Consider the following 23,937-nt stretch of genomic DNA (forward strand, 5'->3'; position numbering starts at 1 on the left):
ACTGGCACAGAGAAGCATTCTCAACACATGCTGATGAATAAAGGAAGGATCCAGTAATCTGAGGGGAACGGTTTTACATACTAACATGAAAAGAGGGGGTGGGGGTGAGAAGGAAAAGGAAGGAGGAGAGGGGGAATGTGGATGTCTATGGGAGTAGAAGCTGAGAGCCCGGGGACCTTTTCCTTCAGTTATTACTATCTACCTCATAAAGGAAAGTACTGTGCATTTGAAGAAATTGAAAACAGGCACTGAGGTTCCCTGTGTACGGTGCCGGTACACCACCGCGTCCAGGTAGGTACACCAGGGCTTGTATTCTAGACGGTCTCTCCCAGGGACAACTGCAAAGTATCTGGCTGGGACTGACAAAAGGCTCTTCAGTAGGAAGCATCAAGAACTTCCCTTTGCTTCCAGAATAGCCATCAGTACTACATTTTGACTGAGGGGTGTCACACACAGCGATGTCCCCTCAAAGCAGCTAGAGCAGGGGTGGGCAAACTTTTTGACTCGAGGGCCACAATGGGTTCTTAAACTGGACCGGAGGGCCGGAACAAAAGCATGGATGGAGTGTTTGTGTGAACTAATATAAATTCAAAGTAAAGGAGCGGAGGGGAGAGCAAGAGAACCGGATAGAACAGCCGGATCTGGCCTGCGGGCCGTAGTTTGCCCACAGCTGAGCTAGAGCATCGGCTTTCTCCCCCATCACTTAAACTTCCAAGCAAAGATCCAATGACCACATTCCCATTTCAGAAGCAGAGTTATCACAAAACCAACCTATCACTCTCAACCAGCCAGAGTTCACCATGTGGCCACCAGTTGACTGCCCTTTCAAGTCCTTTATTCACAGAAACTGTTTGCCTGTTGTCCCGCCCCTCCCGAGCCCTGAAGACAATGCCTAGAGAGAAACTCCATCCCCCAGGACATTGGCAAAAGATTGACAAGGCCCTGTTGGGTCAGGATTTATCCTGGCTCCTCTAAAATCGAGGCCACCAACCACACCTCCCTGAGAGTATTAAGATGGAAGTGCTTACAGGAGAAGGGCTTGAGTCCCCAGCCCCCAGGCTGGCTTTATCATAATAGAGAAGTATTGTTTTTGTGGGAGCACACCACCACCAATTTCCATGACCTCTGGTGTTGCATACTCATCACCTGGCTCCCCCCAGAGAACAGGGGGAGGTATAGCCGGGGTTGGAGAGTGATAAGATGGGACACAGGCCTTCCAGAGAGACTCCCTGCCCGCTTGAGCCCCAAAACAACAGCTGGCCTATCTAATAAAAACAGTTCACTCCGCCGCCACCACCATTCTGTTTTGTTTTGCTAGATTCCGGAAAATGTGGGATTTTTCAGAAGGCAGGAGAAACCCCTAATTCATGGGCAGTCAGGATAAACTCCTTGAAGACCATGAGCTAAAATTAACGAAGGTAGCCATGCCAATGAAACAAGAGGTCAAGAAAGAAAGAAAGAAAGCCACAAGAAAAAACAAACTTCCCCAGAAAGAGTTGCTCTATTTAGAAAACAGTTTGGTCCACAGACAGACTACATCCTGTTGAGATGTTCCCCTTGTCAAGGTCTGCCTGTGCAGCTACTGCTACTAGAAGGATCTTCAACATGTTCAATAGCTCACCAAACCTATTTCGGTAACTCTCTATGAGAGCCAATTTAAGCTGGATTTTTAGTTCACATTGCACTCAAAAGATACCAGTTTCCAATTCCTCCTTAGACTCCAGGAGACCAGATGCTATGACAAAATGTTCCAGCAAAATAGACCTGGACAATAATCCTATGCCACTCCTTGGGGAAGCACAGGATTCCTCAGTTCTTTCTTTGGCTTGGACGTATACTGTTTTCGGGTCACTGCCATCTCTGCCTTGCCAGTGTTTTTTTAAAAATATGTTTTTATTGATTTCAGAGAAAGGAAGGGAGAGGGAGAGATAGAAACATCAATGATGAGAGAGAATCATTAATCGGCTGCCTCCTGCACACCCCACATTGGGGATTGAGCCCACAACCCGGTCATGTGCTCTGACTGGGAACTGAACCATGACCTCCTGGTTCATAGGTCGACGCTCAACCACTGAGCCACGCTGGCCAGGCCCTGCCAGTGTTTCTAATGGGACATGCTTTTGTGACAGCACAAGGGATCTTGGGCAACAGAAGAAAGTTCCCAATGAGGCTAGGGGGCAAGTGACAGACTCACAGCACCAAGGCACTATTGCATCTGGCAGCCTGAATTGGGCAGCAATTCTTGCAAATGAGAAGCCACTGCCTTTGTTAGATAGGTCATTGTCCCATAAGCCCCACTTGGAGCACTGTCGTAAAAGAAGTGGCAAATGCCTGTGGCTTGGTCTTTCTCCAGGGTGTCCATGGCGCCGATCGACATCTGCAGCAGGAAAAGGCAGAGTAAAGAATGAGCAGACTTCAATTTTACAGCCTGTGATGACTCTGGGTGCTGCAGGCCCATGGCCCGTGGAGTTCCAGGCCTGGGGAAGGAGAGCCTACAGTGCCCGGGAGGACATTGACCTCTGCTCCGGCACTGCACTGGGTTCCCACATGCCCCAGTTCACTCTAATAAGTGGAAGGCTTCTCCTAATGCAAAGGGAGTGGTTTTGTCTACCCAGGGCTATGTATGAGCAGGGGTAGTATTTGCACTAAAACCTATGCTGAAATGGACCAGTCCACTTCAAAGGTCTTTAAATTTCCCAAGTGGCCACTGTGCCATTTTTTAACCAAATAGTTGACATTTTTCACCATCTGTGATGACATTTTCTTTGTTCAAGAACATTCTTTCCTATTGGACTCAGAATCTCCAATCTTTATAAATGCCAGCATAACTGGCTACCCTACCTCTGTCCCCACCTTGGCTGTGGGGTGAATGAACAGGCCTGGACACACCCACCTGGTCCTGCAGGAACAGCTGGTTGGCCATCTGCACGATCTGGTCCACGTGGATGATGCCCCCGATGCTATTCATCTCTGTGTCTGAGAGCAGCGTTAGCACCATGATGGCTTCTACCAGCAGCTGCCGGTACTCGGGTTGAGGCACACGGTTCAGCACTGACTCAACGTGGACAGCAAACTTGATCTCCTGCGGAGTCATCTGCCAAAGGGTCCAGTCAGGGGGTCAGGAGTGAGCCAGGACAGACACAGCCTGTCACCAACACTAACCACAACACCCACTGGGTTGAGGTCTCAGCTCAAATGTTGCCTCCTTTGGTCATTGTCCTGATTCTGCCAGCAGGAACCCTCTGAAACAAGAGGCCGAGGCTCTGCTCTGCGAGGCAGTTGGCCTTATCCTTAGCTGTATTTACCTAACCCACTGGCCTTTGACTTCCTGGGGTCGGGCACCATTCCATATTTCTCATTCTTCTTCATCATTCTTGTAAGCATATGGCATCGTGCCTTGGGTAGGGTAAAAACTAAAAAATCCGTTTTTAAAAGAATGAATAAGAGGAAAGAAACCAGGGAAGATGACTGCTCTCAGAAGAGAGGGGTCAGAGGAAGCTGCACATGGGTTTGATGAGTGTGGCGTGCGGCTTTGCTCTTTTCTCTTAATAGGCTTTCATGGGGCAAATCTAAAGACCTTCACAGTCAGAAATGCTATTTCTGAGAGGAAGGAGAAAAGGTGATGCTAATAAGTGTGGGAAAGAACTTTGCAAAAACTGAGGGTAAGTCAGCTAAAAAGATCGGACCTCCAAATGGCCTGTCTATAGATGTAAGAAGCTTGAAAGAAGTATCAGTGGTCAGAGTCCGTGACAGAGCACTTGGTAGAAATGGTGGTAGGCCCATGTTTGGGTTTTTCCCATCGTACCTCTCGTGTCGTTGAGGACGGGAGCACATAACCATCGATGGACAGGCCATGGCACTGCAGGCAGAACACACACATCACATTTCAGTCCAATTCTAGCATGTGATTGATAAGTGTGCACACACATGCGCACACACTCAAGTTGCTCTGCCCTGAAAACCTGCATGAGGGCTGGAACACGCCAGACTGTCATTTATTTTTAGAGAGCTGTTCTCACTGCCCACAGGCTGTGTTTTCGATGGAACAATCCTAGGGAACCAGCAGGCATGTTTCAGATCTCTCGCGAACAATGCCCCAGGAGCTGCCGGGTCTTCATACACTTGGCTGAGAGGCCCCCATTGGTGCCATATAAAGGGAGACTTTCATGGCTCCTGCTGGTGAAGTGATACTTCTGTGCCTTTGCAAGGCATCTATTTTTGAGATTTCTAAAATAAGCAGCAATCACAAAAAAACTCGAGCACATGCACAGACACGCACACGCACACCCATGTATATAAATATCAAGCGCCAACTCAATACAAAATGCTGTTTTTTCATAATAAAAGTGTCTTGATGTGGAGTCGTTGGAAGTCTAGATGGAAGCGTGTGATGCCCCAGGAAGAGTGAGGAGATTTTTCTAGGAACAGTTAGTTCTAGTCTAATTGGCTGCCTTCCAAATCCCAGTGTCTTGGCCGGCAGCAAATGCCCACCCCTGTCCCTGGGGGGCTGAGGACAGAGTGGCTGCAAACACTATTGCTTCCTGACAAGAGGCAGAGAATGGAGAACTAGAGGCCTGTGTGGGCTCTGAGAGCTCTAAGAGTCCACAGAAATACCACAGCTGAGTGATGCTGTGACTTTAGGAAGGAACTTGTATGCACTCAATGGGGATGACTTTTCTCTCCTCTCCTACTGTGAAATGAGCTAACAAAAATAGCTTATGAAAAAATCCGTCCTGCCCATTGTTCCTGGTTTGCATAGAAGCTTTTTATTAAATTTCTTTTTTTATTGAGTTTATTGGGGTGACATTGGTTAATAAAAGATTTCACTTATATGTGGAATCTAATTAACAAAATAAACTAACAAAGTAGAGACAGACTCATGGATATAGAGAGCAGACTGCCAGCTCTCATGGGGGAGGAGAAAGGGGGCTGGGTGAGAAGGGTGAAGGATTAAACAAAGAAAAAAAAAACAGAAAGACTCATAGACACAGAGGACAGTATGGTGATTGCCAGAGGGTAGGGAGGTGGGGGAGGTAGAAAAGGGTAAACAGGGATAAATGGTGATGCATAGAAGCTTTTAACTGAGGCTGATTGCCCCTCCAGGCAAGAGGAAAGACAAGATCTACTGGGACCCAGGGAGACACAAATGCTCTGGGGTTTATGTAGAAGGGGGATAGAATGTGGGTACAGAGAGCAATGGCCTTGGTTTCCCCCATGAACCCCTCCTTGGCCATAAGCATTTGGGCTGGGCTCTCCTGCACTCAGGTGCATGCAGTGCATGCTGTCTGTGGCTGTCCCCTTACATCTGTTTCTGATGACCTCTGCTAAGATTTTTGCAGGCCCCAGGAATAGTGAGCACTAAAGGGAGGGGTCTAAGGTCCCCATCTTCCATGTGGAAGCCCAGGGTGTATAGAGCTTGTGCTTTAGGGCACCTGGAACCTGGAGTCAGACTGGAAGAACTCAGGACCCAACATGGTGCCCTGCAGATGGGAAGTGCTCAATGATGTCACTGATAGACGTGGATACCATGCCTGTCTGATCATGTAGGAGACTAAGGGATGGGGGCGGGCTGTTCTGGGTCATCTATGTCATGGTGTTTTCATCCAAAGCCTTCCCTGCCTTCTCTGGTTCTTATGTATCTTCTGACTTTTCTACATTCCCAATATGTCAAAGGGGACGGTCCCACACAACCTGGGCTGTCACCTCATCTAACTTGCTGTGGTTCCAATCAGCAGTTCTCAACCATGGGTGGTTTGCTGCCCAGGGGGCAAATGGAGACATTTTTGGTTGTCACAACTGGGGAAGGGGGTGCTATTGGCATCTAGTGGGTGGGGGCCAGGGATGCTGGTTAATATTCCACAATGCACAGAATAGCCCCCACACAAAAAAAGAATTCCCCAGCCCCAAATGTCAGTGGTGCCAAGATGGAGAAAGCCTGTTCTAGGCTGTGAGTATCCAAGGTCAGGGGCTATGTGTTTGCTTGTTCTGCAACCACGTGCTACTTGATGATACCAGTAGGTGGCACCGTGCCTCACAAAGGGAGTAAGGGCGGATTGGTTCATTTACCTGGGAGTGTGGGTCCACTCACCCCAAGGCCTGCGGAATTCATTATAGTGGCCAAGCTCACCTTCTGAAGGATCTTCCACACCTTCTGGTAGAATCCCACAGGCACCCTGTTGATGGCTCCGTCCAGCCTTCTCCTGCGCAGCCACTGGCCCTGTCGCTCCCCCCAGCCAATGTGATGCCCTCCTGAGTCTGACGATGATGTGCCAGTGGGCGAAGGTGGGGTGCTGGACCTCTGCAAGACAGTGCGTGGCCTTCAGAAGCCTCACAGCTGGCGCTGCAAGACAGCTCAGTGAATCAAAACACCAGCTCACCACTTGCCCACAGAGGACTGTGCTGCCTTGATTCGAGCCTAACCATTTCTTGAAGCTGGTTGACTCTTTCCCACACTGGTTTGGTTTGGTTACTGAACTTGTTTGGTGCACAGGGACCCCAACCTGACGGGGAGGCCAAACAGCTGCCAGTGTGGGCTCTGGGATCAGCTGCGAATCCCAGCTCAGCACTAGCTGTGGCAATTCCTGACCCAGACACTGGCTCCAGGCCTTGACCTCATCTACACCTTGGGACACAGCTGGACTGTCCCGCAGCACTCACTGAATGAAAACACACAGAACCCCATGAGCACGCACGGCTGGTGGTAAGTGCCCACGGGGGCCCTTGGAGTAGGTGAGACCACCCACCCAGAGGTAATGCAGCCCAGGGAGACAAAGGCCAAAGTGCCCACTTCTGCAGTGCCACAGAGAACTGATCACCTCCCTATAACATGGGGTGAGGGTGTTATAGGGAGACCAAAAAGAAAAGGCTGGGGATCCCCATTTAGTAGTGAGGACCCCAGAGAGTATTGTATATGCGTTTGTCCTTTTCAATCTGCTCTCAGCCCAGCGCTTTATCCTAATTTGGGGCAATGGCTGCCTCTGCGCCAGGAAACCATGCTTTGCTGAAGCAGAGGGCAAGATATCTCCTGCCCACCTCCCTGCCTGAGGCTAGACTTACTCTGGCCTCTTCGAGGGATGTGCTGGGGCAGGGCCTGCCCATGACCTCAGAGGTGGCTCTGAGAGGCTCCCATCAGGGACCTGGAGACCAGGCCTGAATGTGGGGACCCCCAGAAGCAGATGGGGTGAAGCCATACCGTGCTCCCTCCCCGCAGCAAGGCTCTGGGCCTGCCTTCTCCCATGGATGGATTCTAAGCACATGGTCTCCAGGTTGGAAAGGGATAACCTACATCCTTACCATTATCTTTGTTCTGGACTACCTGGCATTTCACTTCTCAGTGCACAATATTAAATTGAAAGGTTTAAAAATGAAATCCAAATGTTAAGCATGCTACTAGGGCAGGAGGCAGGAGTGTTCTCTCTGGACTCATTTTGACTTCATGGGATCTTATTTTGAAAAGGCTGTTAGGCTGGGCTATTCCATTGGGCTCATTACTGCAATTTAAATACGGCAACAATTAGATACAAATAAAAGTAATTACAGCCGCACTCATCAATGACTCAGCTGGTTTCCTCCTTTTCATTTCAGGACGAAGATTCAGACTCGCCTCAGCGATTCCCACACTTCCTAGTCCTCCACTTTATGTGAGGCCTCATGCCAAGCAGAGCATTTTGAGTACACAGTGCTAATGAGCACATGCGGGCAATGGTTCACCACCATGGCACCAGGGAGAGGCACAAAACCAATGCCTCAAAGGTTCCAGAAGCTCCTGGACAAACAAAGCTCCGTTCAAGAACTTCTCAAAAACAAAAACAAAAACAAAAAAAAAGAACTTCTCGGCTTTCTAGGCTCTATTCCGAATGACAGTCAAATGAAAACACTGAACGCTATTGAAATCTTCAGGAATTAGGGATGAGGCGGGAGCATGAGAAGGACAACAAGAGGATTGACACACCACAAACAGGGAGGCGGCAGTGGGGACAAGGGTTGGGACGCATGGTTTACCATAGACTTGAAGCAATGCGAGGTGCTGGATGCGGCCTGGCTCACAGAAAATAGCTACAAGACAAAGAGAGTCCATTCAGTCATGTGCAGTGATACCAAAGGATGCAAGCAGAGAGGAGGAACATAGAACAGTGTGGAAAATACCCACAGAAAGAAGGTGCAGAGGATGCAGGTGGACAGACGATCTCATTCAGCACCCAGGCAAACAGCCCTAGAGACCAAGCAGGCAGAGATCTGGGCTCTGCGCAGTGAACTTGGGGAACGCTCTTTCTCTCGGTATGAAATGGTACCACGTTCCACTCCGATGTGGAGGGTTCCTCATCAAGTTAGGACCCAATTTATTCCCAAAGTCACAGCCATGAAAAGCTAATCTTTTATGTTAAGAGTTGTGAAAATCTACAGAGAGCAACAAAATACCCATAAACAGCATTTAGCATCTGGCACCTCCTGGCATTCAATAGGTATTTGTTAAATGAACAAATAAAACCAGGCTGATGACCTTGGGCCAAGTAAGTATTTCCTTATCTAAAAATCTAGGATGCACCCTTAATATTTCCTGTCATACACATGTGCACCCATGCGTGGTGTTCTTGCAAAAATGAACAGACATTTCAAATGCCATGGCAGCTATTAAATTTTGGATAGAGAAAATGTTTCCTTGATGGAAGTGACCACATACAAAACTTGTACTTGGCTAACTGACTCTAAAGCCATAAAGAAACCAAAGGTGATCATTGTGTCCCCGTAATATGCAAGGACATTAAATGGAGACAGAAGAAACCACACATATTCCCCCGGAAGGTGCCATAGGGATGTGAGTAACCAGAGGGATGGTGCCACCGAGTGGCTGGCAAAGGAACATGTTTTGGAAAGTCTACTTGGAAAGAGCATACATTTCAGTGAGAGAGCACAGTGTTTTACCCTGGGACAACACAGAGCCTGCATGTCATTATATGGTTCCTCTATACTCTCTGTCATGGAGACATTAAATCATTAGGGAGGTGACTCCAATTTTCTGGAGGAAGGAGGAGGAAGCATGGAACAAGGGTGATATAAAAGAACGGTACCCTTACATTTTTTCCCTTTCAGGGTTAAATCCCCCCAGGCAATCTGGGGATAGGAATAGGGTATACTTTCTACTGATATAATCAATGGCCACATTTTACTTTTTCCTATTTATTTCCCTTTTATTTAACAGACACCTCCGATGGAGCAAAGCCCAGAACCATCTCTTTCACAGAGTACCCTACAAAACCCAAGAGTTGAATAAATGGACTTTGTTTAAAGGCCGGAGCAAGGCCATTTCTCCTGCTTTCAAGTCCAGCACTCTGCCCGTCCCCAGGGCTGCCTGCCACATCTGTGGAGTTACATCCACCCAAGCCTGACCATTCTCCAAGCGTTCAGACTCTCCGTATTCATAGCCTTGCTTTCCACATTCGAGCCAGAAAGAACATGAAGCACGCACAGTAAAGGGCGAAACAAGACAAAGAGGTTTCACCTGTCCATCGGTACTAAATCGCCTAGTCATCTGAAAGTAAAAATACATCAGGAAATAAATAAACCAGTTTCGAATCAAGGGTGCCCTGCTACTTCAATCACCCTCTAGACAACCCAGGGAAGTGCTGTTCCAAATGCAGGGCAAGTAATCCGTTATTGTCTCCTGGACTCTATCTAGTCCAGGGGTGGGCAAACTTTTTGACTCGAGGGCCACAATGGGTTCTTAAACTGGACCGGAGGGCCGGAACAAAAGCATGGATGGAGTGTTTGTGTGAACTAATATAAATTCAAAGTAAAGGAGCGGAGGGGAGAGCAAGAGAACCCTCCGCTCTTTCGGCTCCGCGGGCCGGATAGAACAGCCGAACGGGCTGGATCCGGCCCGCGGGCCGTAGTTTGCCCATGGCTGAGTGGGTCATCATTTAAAGTGGAGAAGAAAACCCGAGTGCATTTCATGGTCAGAAGGACACTATTTTCTACTGTAGAGCATGATCAAGTCCTAGCACAGTAGCAGCACATTAAGTCTGAAAAGCTTTTGGCTTGTAGTTCTGTGAGGTCAGTTCAGAAGGAATTTATTGTGAATTAAATAAAGGTGAGCAAAGAAAAGAGACACTTGTGGCTGGTGGAAAATACAGGTATCACCAGCATTCCATTCTATTTCTAGATCCCTCTGGTTGTTTCATTTGAAGGGCACATTTGATGGAGAGATGATGCAGTTACTTTTTGCACATCTCTCTTTTTTTAAATGGCTTTGGCCCACTCAAAAGAGCGATTCTCGGCCCACTCAAAAGAGCGATTCTCAGCAACAGAGGCAAACATGGAGAAGGGTATCTTCTGGAATGTTCACATAACATGTTAAAGTTAAGGATGCGCATGTGTGAGTAGCTCTGGGATATCTGGGTACGGGGTGTGTTCAGATTCCAGGAGAGAAGGAATCTCATCCTCTACAAAGAGCAGGCTGCGCCCTACATGCCCTGGGTTGCTATCACTTTCTGGCACCATCGCCACCAACAGCTCTTCTTACCTGTTTCATCTCACTTCTCAGCCTGTTGATGCCACTCCTCTCAGTTTTGGTGACTCCAGTATGTCCCACCTCGTGGATGGAGATGGCAGGGCTGGATGTACAAGAATGGATAGGTCGCACTGGAGGGGAAACACACATGGTTCTTAGAAACTATATAGCATCCACCCTGAGTAAGGAATACGTGCAATGTGCTTATTTTTATCCACATCTCTCCCCCCCACCCCTTGACTATAAGCTCCATCAGAGGAGATCTCATCTGCCCTCCTGGAACCATACCTGCTACGCAGCCCAGGCTCAATATGTGTTCGAGTGAGTGGCTGAGAGAGAACATCGCTTTAAGCATGCAGAAAACACTGGGTGGTCATAATATCCTTCATGAGCTGGATATTTTATTTTATTTTATTTATTTTTTAATATATATTTTATTGATTTTTTACAGAGAGGAAGGGAGAGGGATAGAGAGCCAGAAACATCAATGAGAGAGAAACATCGATCAGCTGCCTCCTGCACACCCCCCACTAGGGATGTGCCCACAACCAAGGTATGTGCCCTTGACCGGAATCGAACCTGGGACCCTTGAGTCCGCAGGCTGACGCTCTATCCACTGAGCCAAACCGGTTAGGGCATGAATTGGATATTTTAAAAGTAACTTCTTTAACTTCTCCAAAAGCACACCTTCCTTGTAGAAAACAGACCACCCATTTAAGGGGCTTTGGGGCTGGAGAGGGAAGTCTTGGGAGAACAAGCCAAACCAAGGGCTAGAAGCAGAGATGTGGCTGCCTGAGGGTCAGTGCATTGCTGTGTCACAGAAGGGGCAGGGAGGCCTCCATCATGTCACTCTCCACCTGCTGCACTCACACCTGTCTGTGGCCCTGCCCCCAATACCTGGTTCTCCATGCTGTGGTCACAGTGATCACTCTAAAAGGCAAGTGTGATCATGTCACTGCCCACTCGGAATCCTTCCAAGCTTAGCTCTGTCTTCAGGATAAAGCTCAATCCGTCCTCCCAGAGGCACACGGAGCCCTACGGACTTGAGCCCCACCTGCCCCTCTGAGCTCTCCGCTCCAGGCTAGTCCCACCTGCTCCTCACTGCCCGGCATAGCCTCTCCGTCCACAGGCCCAGTTCAAAGGTCTCTTCCTCAGGCAGCATTCCCTGCACGCCCAGCCTTCCCAACAAACTTACCACTGAAGCCATGCAGTGGCGGACACTGCCCAGGGGAGCAGAGGCAAATAAGGAGCCAGGGGCACCAACATGTAAAGGACAGCAGAGAGGAAGGGACCCACAAAGGAGCTGGAGAGGGAGGAGGGACATGAGGAAAGAAGCCAAAAGGGTCTGAGAGGCTACAGTGGGGCCTGTATGGGGTGAGCATTAGCTGGAAATAGTTAACTCAGACATCTCAGGATTTAAGGAAAATGCTAAGACTATTCGAGTTTTGTAATTTATAAAAATTGAACAATTAAAAAGTACAATTAACAAATGATGTTATAAAAAGACAGGGCCTCTTCTGGCCTTGCTTGCAATTAGACATATTTATGACATTACTCTGTTCCTAGTTTTGTAAGCATCTATAGTTTTATATCTGATAACAAAATTTTAGTAATTATCTGTGTCAAAGCATGTATATTATTTTGATGAGCAGAACACATTAAATATTTATCTTGTACATTTACATTTCAAGGATTGGGCATTGAAAGAACTGAAAATTACTTTTGGAAAAGAATCTCAAGCACGCCTTCTTCAGGAAAGGAGAAAAGCCACCAAAACCCCTCTGAAGGCACAATGTGGTCTTTGTTAGCCGGCTGGCGCACACTCTGGGGGAAAATATTAAGTACCCAATGTCCTTCTTATTAAATAAAAAGAATGACAACCCACGCTGCATTTCTTTGGCTTGATTAAATAAATTCACAAATGTGTCTGCAAATCATTTTGCTCTATTATGAGGAGAAATGATAATTGCTTCAATTACAATTAGAGAGCATTTGAGAACAGTATTCCACCAGGACTTGGGTGATTATATTTCCTAACACTGCAAACAGGGTGTGGGTACAGATAAAAACGGAACGGGCCGTCCGGGGAGGAAGCAAAGTCACTCAGCAAGAAGGCATCGTGAGGTTGCAGGGGGGTCTTTTCCAAGCCCCCTAAAGGGGACTAGGGTCTGCTTGAGGACACTTCTGTCCAAACCAAAGGGGGGGCACTCAGGTGTTCAGAAAAGACAGCCCTTCCATCCTGATGCCCTGATTAGCTCACCCCTCCTAACACCTGTGCACAGTGACAGTACCTGGACCTAACAGGAGGAGGAAGGCAGCAGACCAAGGTGCAGAGGTGTGCTCCCCACTTCCACGTGGGACCAGGGCTGTCCCAGCAAGCCGACGAGGGTCACGAAGCCCGACAAGCTGGAACCTTGTCCCTGGGACTTTGTCCATCTCGGTAAAGTAGGAACCTTACCCTTATACATTATGCCCTAAATTGCAATTACTGATGTCTATATAAGTTGTATATAAATGAAGCCATTTCAGGCGATGCTGGATGCATCAATCAGGCCCTCTCTGCCCTCCTCCCCACAGAGGTAAAATGAGCATTTACTTACTGCTTCTTTCAACGCCAAATTCCTTTCCACTTAGAATATGATGCAAGAGATTTTTCATATCAAAAGGGCTTAGGTTCATCAAACTTTCAGAAGCTTCTTCTCCTAAAAACAAACGTTTTGTAAGTGTCTCAGACATAAGGCTGCTGGTAGGTGAAGGTAGAGTTGGTTGGGCCTTGGGGTGACAAAGGATGCTGTGGCAGGTTTCCCTACTCAGGATTACCTCTCTACTGCTTCAGGGCTGAAATGTACTGATCCTTGGTGATTCTAAATGCCACTGTTTAAGTTATGTATTTTCTTAACTGTCACATGCATATTTTCACACTGTAATGATCCTGATATTAGAATGTGTCTTGCAGTTCATTTACAGATTTCAGTTGGTAGGATTTGTCCCAGCAGATGTTATTAAATAGGTGATGACCGCCTAGCCGGTGTGGCTCAGTGGATAGAGCGTCGGCCTGCGGACTGAAGGGTCCCGGGTTCGATTCCGGTCAAGGGCATGTACCTTGGTTGCGGCCACATCCCCAGTAGGAGGTGTGCAGGAGGCAGCTGATCGATGTTTCCCTCTCATCGATGTTTCTCACTCTCTATCCCTCTCCCTTCCTCTCTGTAAAAATCAATAAAATATGTTTAAAAAAATAATTAGGTGATGACCTCACTGCAAGGAACTACAGTGAGGAACTTAGATGTCAGGAGCAGGACAGAAGATGCTAATGCCTCTTTCCCTGACATGAAATTCAACAGCCTGTTCTGGATGGCCTGGTGGATGTTTCATCTAAACTAGAGAACCAGGTAAAGCAACAGCATGTGCAAAGGCACAGAAGCCCGGGTTCCAGAGTGCTTGGGCGGGGTTCCGCTGGACTGACCACAGGAGCCTCCCGAGGGCCCGCCCCCCCCCCTTTGCACCTGAACAGTTCAGGCTCCGCGCCAGCTCCGTGGCCATCACCTGAATGATCAGTCCTACCCGGAGCCTGAGCATCTCCACGAAGAGGCTGGGCTGAGCCCTGACGTACATGGCCAAGTAGACCACAATCTCCTGCCACAGACACACATGGAGACAGCGTTTCAGAAAGCAGGTGGTGGCGGAGGCCTGGAGAAGGCTGCAGCCCTGGCCCTCCCCAGCCAGCTGACCTGTGTGAGGACGGCGATACTGATGTCCTGCCCGCTGGCTTCGTAGATGAGTTTTGTGAGCTCCTCTGGGGGAAGGGGCCTAGGAAAAGAGCGTCAGGACACAAACACCAGGAAAGATACCTAAGAGGTGTCTCCTCGCCCTCTGTGCAAGACCCTTATTTTCCTGCTGGAAGCTCCGGAGTGACAGTGTCTTTAAGGAGACCCTCTTCCCGAGTGGCGGATGGCACTGATGTTTTCCCACGGCCCCCACAAACCCAAGGCCCCAGGCTGAACACTTACGCAGAGATGATCTTCTCCCGAGGCTCTGGCGGCAGGCCCACGGTGAGCTGCGTCTGGTGGGACAGCAGGTCCGTGCAGGCCTACTCATTTAGCGGAATGGGTGCAGGAGAGAGGGAGAAAGGAAGAGAGGGAAAGGAGGAAATGAGCAAATTCAAAGGGGAAGGGTATTCCAATAAGATCATAACTTTTTACCTTTACAAAACTGATGACCCATGTCGCCATTTATTTGAAAAATTCATTCATAGACCCCAGACTGAGCAAGCCAGGCAGGGCTGCATCCCTGTGACCTCTGTGTTCCCAATATGTGGCCCCAGGCTGGCTCTGCAGGCCCTGCTAGTGGGTGTTTAATGCCCAGCTACTGCAGCCAATACATTGGATTCCCTGATATGCTACAAGCGGATGGGCTGTTGTGAGTCCTGAAATACCAATGTTAAGAGTTAATAACCGTATTACAGTCTTAAATTGTCAGTTTCCCCGTTACTCACATATAATAAATACCATCTCCTTACCATATCACTGAACTTTAATGTCTTAGAAAGCAGTTCTGGATGTTGCAGGGCCATAAGGTTAAAAATATTAATGATTATACTGTGGTTGTACAGAAATAAGAGAGCTCTGTTTAAGAGGATGTCAGGCCACAGAGCATTTTTGTTTTACTTCTTGGTAAACCTTTTTCTGCAGCTAAGAAGGAACAAAATGAATCAGCTTCAATTTCATTTCCTCTGCTCGCCTTCCAAGAAGCAGTGGGAGGTCCGGAGAGGAGAGCCCGCTCCATCCATATATTAAATAACTGGTTTCCTTTACAAATAAGAGGTGCTTGCCTCAAGCTTTCATAAAAGGAAGAGGGCATGGGGCTAGAAAAGACAGATGGACAGCCAGCACAGTGGCTCTGACCTCGGCCAGGACCTCCACTTTCTTCCTGAGCAGGCCAGAGATGTAGCGAATCAAACCCCACTCCTGGTTCAGGCCGGCTTTCCCATAGAGCTCACTGAGGAGGTTTTGAACTGTGACTCCATGCTGTCCGGAGAGATTTGTGTCCCAGCTGGGGCCCCTGTTGAGAGAAAACCCTAGAAGTGTGGCCCACAACGTTTACAGGCCGGATTCTCTTGCAGCGGAGCTCACTTGGCAGGGAGGGGAATGAATCACTGCACACTCTGCCAATGCTCAGGGCCCTCCTACTGCCTCCGCGTCTCAGGATTGGGTTGAGCCTTACCAATGCATCCCTCTGACCACTGGAAACAGAAGCCTAATATCAGGAAACAGTGAGATCCTGGCTTCACCTAGCCTCCTCGTCCTGAGAGGCCAGCATGAATAGGCAGTAAAGGGGATAGAAGTCTGTTTGCAGTGATCCGGGGTAATTTGGGTAATATATCCATGACCCAGCTTGCTGGAAGGCCAAAAAGATTAAGACAGAATCAAGGAGATGGGGGAAAGCTCGGACCAGCAAAGATCAGAAACTTACTTTATTACATACAGGATGTACAGAATGTCTGCTTGGTCCTGTAGGTTTGAACAGTCTTTCAGCTGCTCGACCAGCTTCTCACAGTCCATATCGCCATGACCATCTCTGGGCCACTGGAAGTCACCTTCGGGGGCCGGACCCTACAAAAACCAAAAAGCAAGGGAGAAGAGCTGAGCATGCAAACTTTCAGATCTGAAGTGACACATCAACCTGGTCTTGGAACTCTGTCACGGTATTCCAGGTTTTCAGTGAATCTTTTGTAGCTTTTTATGTATGTGCTTTACTATTTTTGATCAGTGAATCACTGCATTAGTCAATGTTTTCAAGACACTGGACTGAACAGGTTAAAATATGTATAAGTTTTTTTAAAAAAATATATTTTATTGATATTTTACAGAGAGGAAGGGAGAGGGATAGAGAGCTAGAAACATCGATGAGAGAGAAACATCGATCAGCTGCCTCCTGCACCCCTCCCACTGGGGATGTGCCCGCAACCAAGGTACATGCCCTTGACCGGAATCGAACCCGGGACCCTTCAGTCCGCAGGCCGACGCTCTATCGACTGAGCCAAATCGGTTTTGGCAATATGTATGAGTTTTATTTATGCCAAGTTCAAAAACAGCAAAACTAACCCCGGTGTTAGAACTTATGCTATCATTTACCTTTGGAGTGGAGGGGTGGAAGCGACTGGGAAGGGCACAAAGAGTGGTTGGTCATTTACCTGTGTCTGTTGGTGTGGTGATAATTCAGTGAGCTTGTATACTTTACACTCTATACCAGCCGTGGGCAAACTATGGCCCACGGGGCGGATCCGGCCTGTTCGGCTGTTCTATCCGGCCCGCGGAGCCGAAAGAGTGGAGGGTTCTCTTGCTCTCCCCTCCGCTCCTTTACTTTGAATTTATATTAGTTCACACAAACACTCCATCCATGCTTTTGTTCCAGCCCTCCGGTCCAGTTTAAGAACCCATTGTGGCCCTCGAGTCAAAAAGTTTGCCCACCCCTGCTCTATACACTTTTCTATATATGTTATACTTGAATAAAATATTTTTTAAAAACAAATGCAAAAAGTATGTGAGTTTTAAACAACCTAAAATTGAGGTTAGGTTAAAATATTCTCCAATAGATACTGAATCTCTCTATTCATGTGGGATAAAATCAAACGAGATTTCTGGATAAAATAACAGATTATGGGAACCAGTCGGAAACACCCTGAGATTTATTCTCCTGAGGAGTCTTTTCTGATTTTGTACCCCATTCTGCATGTTGCCAGCCTTGGCTGGCTGGCACAGACAGGACAGGGCTAGGAAGTGAGCTAGCTTATTTCCTCCAGTGTGACATAGATTCTGATGAGTGGGCAAAAAGTCAGTAGCATTTTCCTACATGCAGAAAATAAAGGTTTGCATCAAATTCAATGTGCATACTGACACAAAGCAGATTTTAGACAACTGAGTGGGTTCAGATGGAAAACCAGAACTTCTAATCCTAAAAGTCCTGGATATCAAGAAATATGCTTTCTTTTGAGTTCAACCATTTAAAAGATTTCTTGGGACTACACCAACATCAAAGAATATTACATTTGTTAGCAAAGTGATTCTAAATATTTTACCTGTTTTAGGAGTGGCTGAGGAGAATCAACAAGATTCAGCGATTTACGGTGGGTATTTAGAGCTTTAGTTGGCAAAGTCATGGGAACAACTGGAAAACCAAAGAATAAAGAGCATTCTTTTGAGGAGGAGGAAGGAGAAAATATTTCTTTTAAGAGGTACAGTAGTTACTCCTTATTCAATACAAACCAATTAAAAAAGTGATTACTTAATTAGCTTAACTTCAACAAGAATTTATCATGTAGCTACATCATGTGCTGGAAACACATGAGCAGGACATTGACCTTGCTTTAAGGAGTAAAATTTCACTTTTGCCTCCTGGAATTCAGGGGAAAATTACATAGCATCTTAGGACTGGACTGAGCCTTAGAAATGATTAAGCCCAATTTCTTTTTCTTTCAGATGAAAAAAACTGAGAGTCAGAGAGGGTAGGTCATTTATCCACGGTCACTGGCCTTCTCATAATCAAGGTGTCTGGGCTTCCTATCCAATATGTGTTTCACTTTGCCACTGCCAGGCATTAGGATTTATGTTTTCTAACCACCTTTGGATGTTATCATTATCAATATTTATTCATTAAGCCACCTGTGTCTTCCAGGCTATCTCATATCATCTTGGGAAAACAGGAAGTTTTCAAGGTAAAGATGAGACATATATAAAAGGCATTTATATACTTTCAGGTTATATTAACGCATTAAACATACATTTTCATTTTACTTCCTCTCAAATCCCAACTAACACTACAGAAAAAAAAATGTTTTAAAAAAGACAAATCCTCAAGAATAGAGAAAAGCAGGAGAGAAGATATTAGTAACATCATTTTGGAAGTTGGGAAAGCTGATGGATGACAGATAACTGACTTAGCCAACACAAGGTAAGGCAACCAAACCACAAGTCTGCAGTGGGAAAAATCAAGAACCAGTCAGATTTGCATCAGAGAATCCTCAGAAGTGTCAGAAGCTTGCTGCACTATGTACCTCTGGAACTGGCGGGGAGAGTCTAGAGGGAATGGTCCAGAATAAGAAAGACTGGGTAATTGCTGTGCGCGAAGCAGTGAGCTCCCTAGGTGCCTTTGTCAACTCCATACAGCTTGGCAACTGCCTTGTTCCACCTTCCCCCTGACAGAAGAATAGAGGGTCATTTTGAGGAGGGCCCCAAGAGTGGGGGCTGACTGGCATGTCTGAAGGCCTGTGTATATTCCTTAGGGGGAATAAGAACCAGATCCTTACCTGTCAAAGAGGAGAACAGAGTATCTCTGGGAAATCTGCCCAGTCTATACCCATACAGCCAACAGGCCCCACCTACATGCTTTGAGATTCTCACGGATGAGCAGATAACTAAGGAGCACCCTGCATTGAAGGAAAGGCTCTAACGTGGAAGATAGAAAAAGAAACAGGAAAAATTGACTTGGGGAAAATGGAATCCACTCAGGGAGAAGAAAACAAAACCAAAAACCCTGCCATTAACATTCTTAGAGTAATAAGAAATTATATTGTACGCATGAAATAAGAATGAATGCAATTCAGAGAACAAAAAATTAAAATATGATAGCAAAAGTGAGAAAATTCAGTTGAGAAGCTGGAACAAAAAGTTGAAACAACTGCCCTCAGAAAAGAGCAAAAGACAAAAAAAAAATGGAAGACAGAAGAGAAACGATAAAGACTTCACCAGGAAGTCAACACTGAAATCATAGAGTACCAAAAGATAGAAAAGAGAAAATATAAGGAAGGAAATGAGTCAATAAATTATTCAGAAAAGCTTTACAGGTCTGAAAAACATAAATTTCCAGATTGAAAAGGTCCAATGAGTACCCAACACTGTGGAGGAGAAAATACACCTAGATCAAGGTATGTCACTGAAATTTCAGAACCTGGGAGCAGAAAAGATCCTAAAATTTTTCAAAAAGAAAAACAATTTATATTTTAAGGATCAAAAATCAGAATGCGTTTAAGTTTCTTGAAAGTAACTCTGATATAAGAAGATAATGAAATGATGCTTTCAAAATTATGAAGAAAATTTTATTTTCAATCTAGAATTTTATATCCAGCCAAACTCTCAAATGGATATAGTATATTTATAAATATTTTCAGACTTGAAAAGTCTCAACAATTTGAACCACCATGTACTGCTTTTTGGGAAACTACTGGACATCCCCCATCAAAATTAGAGAGTAAGCTAAGGAAAAGTTGAGACACAGAAAACAGAAGAGCCAACACAGGAGACAAGGAATTGTCAAGGAACTCTCCAGGATGATGGTGAAGGAAGATCCCAGGATAACATCTATATCCTGGACATGGAGGGCAACCATGCCAAAGGGGCAGTGAATTTCACAAATTGAGGGTTGTGATCATCATACCCTCTTCCATTATACTATTTTTTTTAACTTACTGGAACTATTCTAAAAGTGCTCCACCAAAGTAATAAATTGAAAAAGAGGAACATGTCAGATTCAGGAAACAGGGAACCCAACTGGAGAGATAAGCAAAGGAGATTCCAAGAATTACAATAAAGAGAAGCCCTAGGGGTGCAACAGGCTTAGAGCCCAATCAGCCAGACAGAAGGAGACTTGTGGATTCTATTTAAAAAAATAAAAAAATAGAAGATGGCAGCATAGGTAAACACCTGTACTTGCTGCCTCTCACAACCACATCAAAACTACAACTAAAAGACAAAACAAATATCATCCAGAACCACAGGAAAGCTGGCGGAGTGGAAGTTGTACAACTAGAAGGAAAGAAAAAAGCACATTGAGACTGGTAGGAGGTGCGAAGGTGTGGAGGTGCGGAGGCATGCTTGAAACTGTCTGGCAACTGGGTGTGCTGTTGTTTTTTTCAATCGGGAGGGAGATACAAGCTCCCAACTGCTCTGAACTCCAGTTCCAGACAAGACTCTGGGGACCCAGACTCATACGGGGAGAAAATGGACTAACTGGCATCAGGCCAGAACACAGGGGCGACTTTCTCTCAGAGGTGCTCACAGCGATCATTGTTCCTGCATGGAGCTGTGGGACACAGAGACCTGGGGACCTCTCCTGGGCAGGGCTGACTGGCAGCTATTGCTGTTTGCTCCACCCTGGTGATTCCCTGAGACCCCACCCCACCCAATTTACAACCCCACCCAAGCTGTGCACAGCGGCTTTTGCATATGAATGGCCTGTCCTTTTGCAACCTAAAACCTAACAAACTGAGGCTGGATCAGAGAGTGCCAAAGCTTCCAAAAGAAGGCCTAAGGTCCAGCAGCAGCAGCCTGCATTGCTTCACAGCTGGGGCTCATCTGGGCACTTCCAAACCCCAAACAAAGAGGAGGAATATGCATATTTCTCTGTAGCTCCTGCTGGGTGGCCTCAGGCAGTGGCTGACTTTGCACCTCCTTGGAGATCCAAGAGCCAGTGTACCCAGTGTTCAGTGTGAGACCATACCAGATTACAACTCTTCACATCCATAAGCGACACACTCAAGAGGCAGACTCAGTGAGCACCAAAGCCCCACTGAAGCAAGTCCTGCCTCATAAGTGTGTCTCCAGCACAGCATTTCTCCCATTATAGACACAGCTGGTCCTCACAGCCAATTGGCCTGGAGGTCAATTCCTCCCAGTGATATCAACAACAATCAAGGCTTAACTAAAATAAGACTGTGCACACAGCCCACAAAGGGGTGCACCAAGAGTGTCCACCTCAGGTAATTGGGGAGGCTGAGCCACTGGGCCCTATAGGACACCTAGCACACAAAGCCACTCTATCAACACAAGGAAGCAGCCAAAATGCGAGACAAAGAAATAGGTCACAAATGAAAGAAATGGAGGAAAGCAAACTATTGGATATAGAGTTCAAAACCACGGTTATAAGGTTACTCAAGAATCTTCTAGCCAAAACCGGTTTGGCTCAGTGGATAGAGCGTCAGCCTGCGGACTGAAAGGTCCCAGGTTCGATTCCGGTCAAGGGCACGTAACTTGGTTGCAGGCACATCCCCAGTGGGAGGTGTGCAGGAGGCAGCTGATCGATGTTTCTCTCTCATTGATGTTTCTAACTCTCTATCCCTCTTCCTTCCTCTCTGTAAAAAATCAATAAAATATATTAAAAAAAAAAAGAATCTTCTAGAAACCTCCGAGAAATTTAGTGAGACCCTCGAGGATATGAAAAAGGACCAATCAGAAATTAAACTTACACTGACTGAAATAAGGAATAATATACAGAGATCCAACAGCAGACTAGAGGATCCCAAGAATCAAGTCAAAGATTTGAAATACAAAGAAGCAAAAAACACCCAACCAGAAAAGCAAACAGCAAAAAGAATCCAAAAATATGAAGATAGTGTAAGGAGCCTCTGGGACAATTTCAAGCGTACAAACATCCGAATTATGGGGGTGCCAGAAGAAGAGAGAGAGCAAGATATTGAAAGCCTATTTGAAGAAATAATGACAGAAAACTTCCCCTACCTGGTGAAAGAAATAGACTTACAAGTCCAGGACGTGTATAGAACCTCAAACAAAAGGAATCCAAAGAAGACTACACCAAGACACATCATAATTAAAATGACAAGAGCAAAAGACAAAGAGAGAATCTTAAAAGCAGCAAGAGAAAAACAGTTGGTTACCTACAAGGGAGTACCCATATGACTGTCAGCTGATTTCTCAACAGAAACTATGCAGGCCAGAAGGGAGTGGCAAGAAATATTCAAAGTGATGACTAGCAAGAACCTACAACCAAGATTACTCTACCCAGCAAAGCTATAATTTAGAATTGAAGGTCAGATAAAGAGCTTCACAGGTAAGAAAAAGCTAAAGGAGTTCATCACTGCCAAACCAGTATTATATGAAATGCTGAAAGGTATTCTTTAAGAAGAGGAAGAAGAAAAAGGTAAAGATAAAAATTATGAACAACAAAGTGACAACAAATACAGATCTATCAACAAGTGAATCTAAAAATCGAGTGAATAAAAAATCTGATGAACAGAATAAACTGGTGAATATAATAGAATCAGGGCATAGAAAGGGAGTGGACTGACAGTTCTCGGGGTGAAGGGGGTGTGGGGAGTGCGGGAAGAGACTGGACAAAAATCTTACACCTATGGACGAGGACAGTCGGGGGGTAAGGGCATGGGGTGGGATGGGAACTGGGTGGAGGGGAGCTATGGGGGGAAAAAAGAGGAACAACTGCAATAATCTGAACAATAAAGTTTTATTAAAAAATAAATTAAAAAATAGTGAAATGAAAAAATTCCTAGATATGATTGACCTGGTGGAAATTTGTATTGAGAGGCCATTGGAAGTATAAAAAGGAAGCAAGGCAAATTAAAAGATAGGGCAACTATTAGCTTTAGAAAAATAAGTAAAAAACAATAATATAATCATAGTATACTATAATGCTCAGTTGGGAATAATATTTGCATACAAACAATAGCATAAAGAGTGAGTACTGATTTAACTTAGTTTTAATACAACTATATCTGACAGCTAGGAAAAGTGAAGCAGAGGGAGAGGTGGTGATTTAAGACAGCTAAACCTCACCCCATAAGAGAAAGTCAACAGACACTGAATAAAGTCAATGCATCAAAAGACAACAGTATACACACATTATTTTAGAATTATTTTAGAAATGTGGAGCTATATAAATGCCAGAAGAAATAAATAAGAGTTGAATGTGGTTGCCTCTAAGGACTGGGGGCAGTAGGGAGGGGAGGGGTGAGGGAGAAAACATCTGCATTTTGTTGTCTCTTTGGAGTCTTTGACTTTGATTAAAAATGTATTTTAACAGGCAGAAAAGAGTTAATAACATACATGGAATTTCCAAACCCTTTGCTTTTGCCATCACGGAAAGTATATCCCGAGTAGAGTGGATAGCACTGAAAACATGGCTGTCTTCTGAAGTCTTCTTACGAAGAGAGGGCAGGTAGCACTTCAAGGATGTGCTCTGCAGGAGGTGGTTGATATACTGGTCAAATTCATCCTGGCTTTCTGTAATTGGACAGGCAAGCAAAACAGCCAATGAAAACAAGCTGCAGAAATATTCTAAAGGCATAATAGTGATTATGTGTAGCACACAGCACTAAGTAAATTTAGTGGAAGATATTTGCACCCCTCCCCAGAGTAAAGAGATTTACACATATAAAGCTACTGTTTGAAAAAAAACAACTTCATCCTAGGAAAAGATAGTGTTCATATGAGAGCATCACAACATGAACTGAATATGTAAGGCACCCTGAGGGCCAGCAGCTGACACCTGCTTTTTGTTTTAATTTGTCATGAGTGAGCTAAGCATTATGGAATCCCCAGCCCCAATCCCAAGTACTATCCCAAAGTAAAAAACAGGTCACTTCAACCCCAAATCCTATTCAGTTTGAGAAATGTTATACACATAGG

General features: G+C 45.9%; 1 protein-coding gene across 5 annotated transcripts in view; it reads right to left on the reverse strand.

Moving 5' to 3' along the window:
• Positions 1 to 1,867: 1,867 nt before the first annotated feature.
• The window catches only part of PHKA2 (phosphorylase kinase regulatory subunit alpha 2), a 66,567-nt gene continuing 44,497 nt past the window's right edge, over positions 1,868 to 23,937 (reverse strand). For 2 of the 5 annotated variants that reach the window (XM_080653292.1, XM_080653293.1), the window contains 15 exons: positions 23,356 to 23,532; positions 17,583 to 17,671; positions 15,977 to 16,116; positions 15,409 to 15,565; positions 14,515 to 14,594; positions 14,236 to 14,314; positions 14,011 to 14,140; positions 13,108 to 13,209; positions 10,520 to 10,638; positions 9,500 to 9,529; positions 8,002 to 8,055; positions 6,128 to 6,298; positions 3,806 to 3,859; positions 2,894 to 3,094; positions 1,868 to 2,377 (listed from right to left, as the gene is read on the reverse strand). In XM_080653292.1, the coding sequence (XP_080509418.1) occupies positions 2,207 to 2,377; positions 2,894 to 3,094; positions 3,806 to 3,859; positions 6,128 to 6,298; positions 8,002 to 8,055; positions 9,500 to 9,529; positions 10,520 to 10,638; positions 13,108 to 13,209; positions 14,011 to 14,140; positions 14,236 to 14,314; positions 14,515 to 14,594; positions 15,409 to 15,565; positions 15,977 to 16,116; positions 17,583 to 17,671; positions 23,356 to 23,532 (1,754 nt within the window). In that variant the 3' untranslated portion in view covers positions 1,868 to 2,206. The remainder of the gene's footprint in view (positions 2,378 to 2,893; positions 3,095 to 3,805; positions 3,860 to 6,127; positions 6,299 to 8,001; positions 8,056 to 9,499; positions 9,530 to 10,519; positions 10,639 to 13,107; positions 13,210 to 14,010; positions 14,141 to 14,235; positions 14,315 to 14,514; positions 14,595 to 15,408; positions 15,566 to 15,976; positions 16,117 to 17,582; positions 17,672 to 23,355; positions 23,533 to 23,937) is intronic. The other 3 variants (XM_080653294.1, XM_080653296.1, XM_080653295.1) reach the window with 2 other exon arrangements.

Source organism: Plecotus auritus (assembly GCF_963455305.1).
Source record: "Plecotus auritus genome assembly, chromosome: X".
NCBI classification, from domain to species: domain Eukaryota; kingdom Metazoa; phylum Chordata; class Mammalia; order Chiroptera; family Vespertilionidae; genus Plecotus; species Plecotus auritus.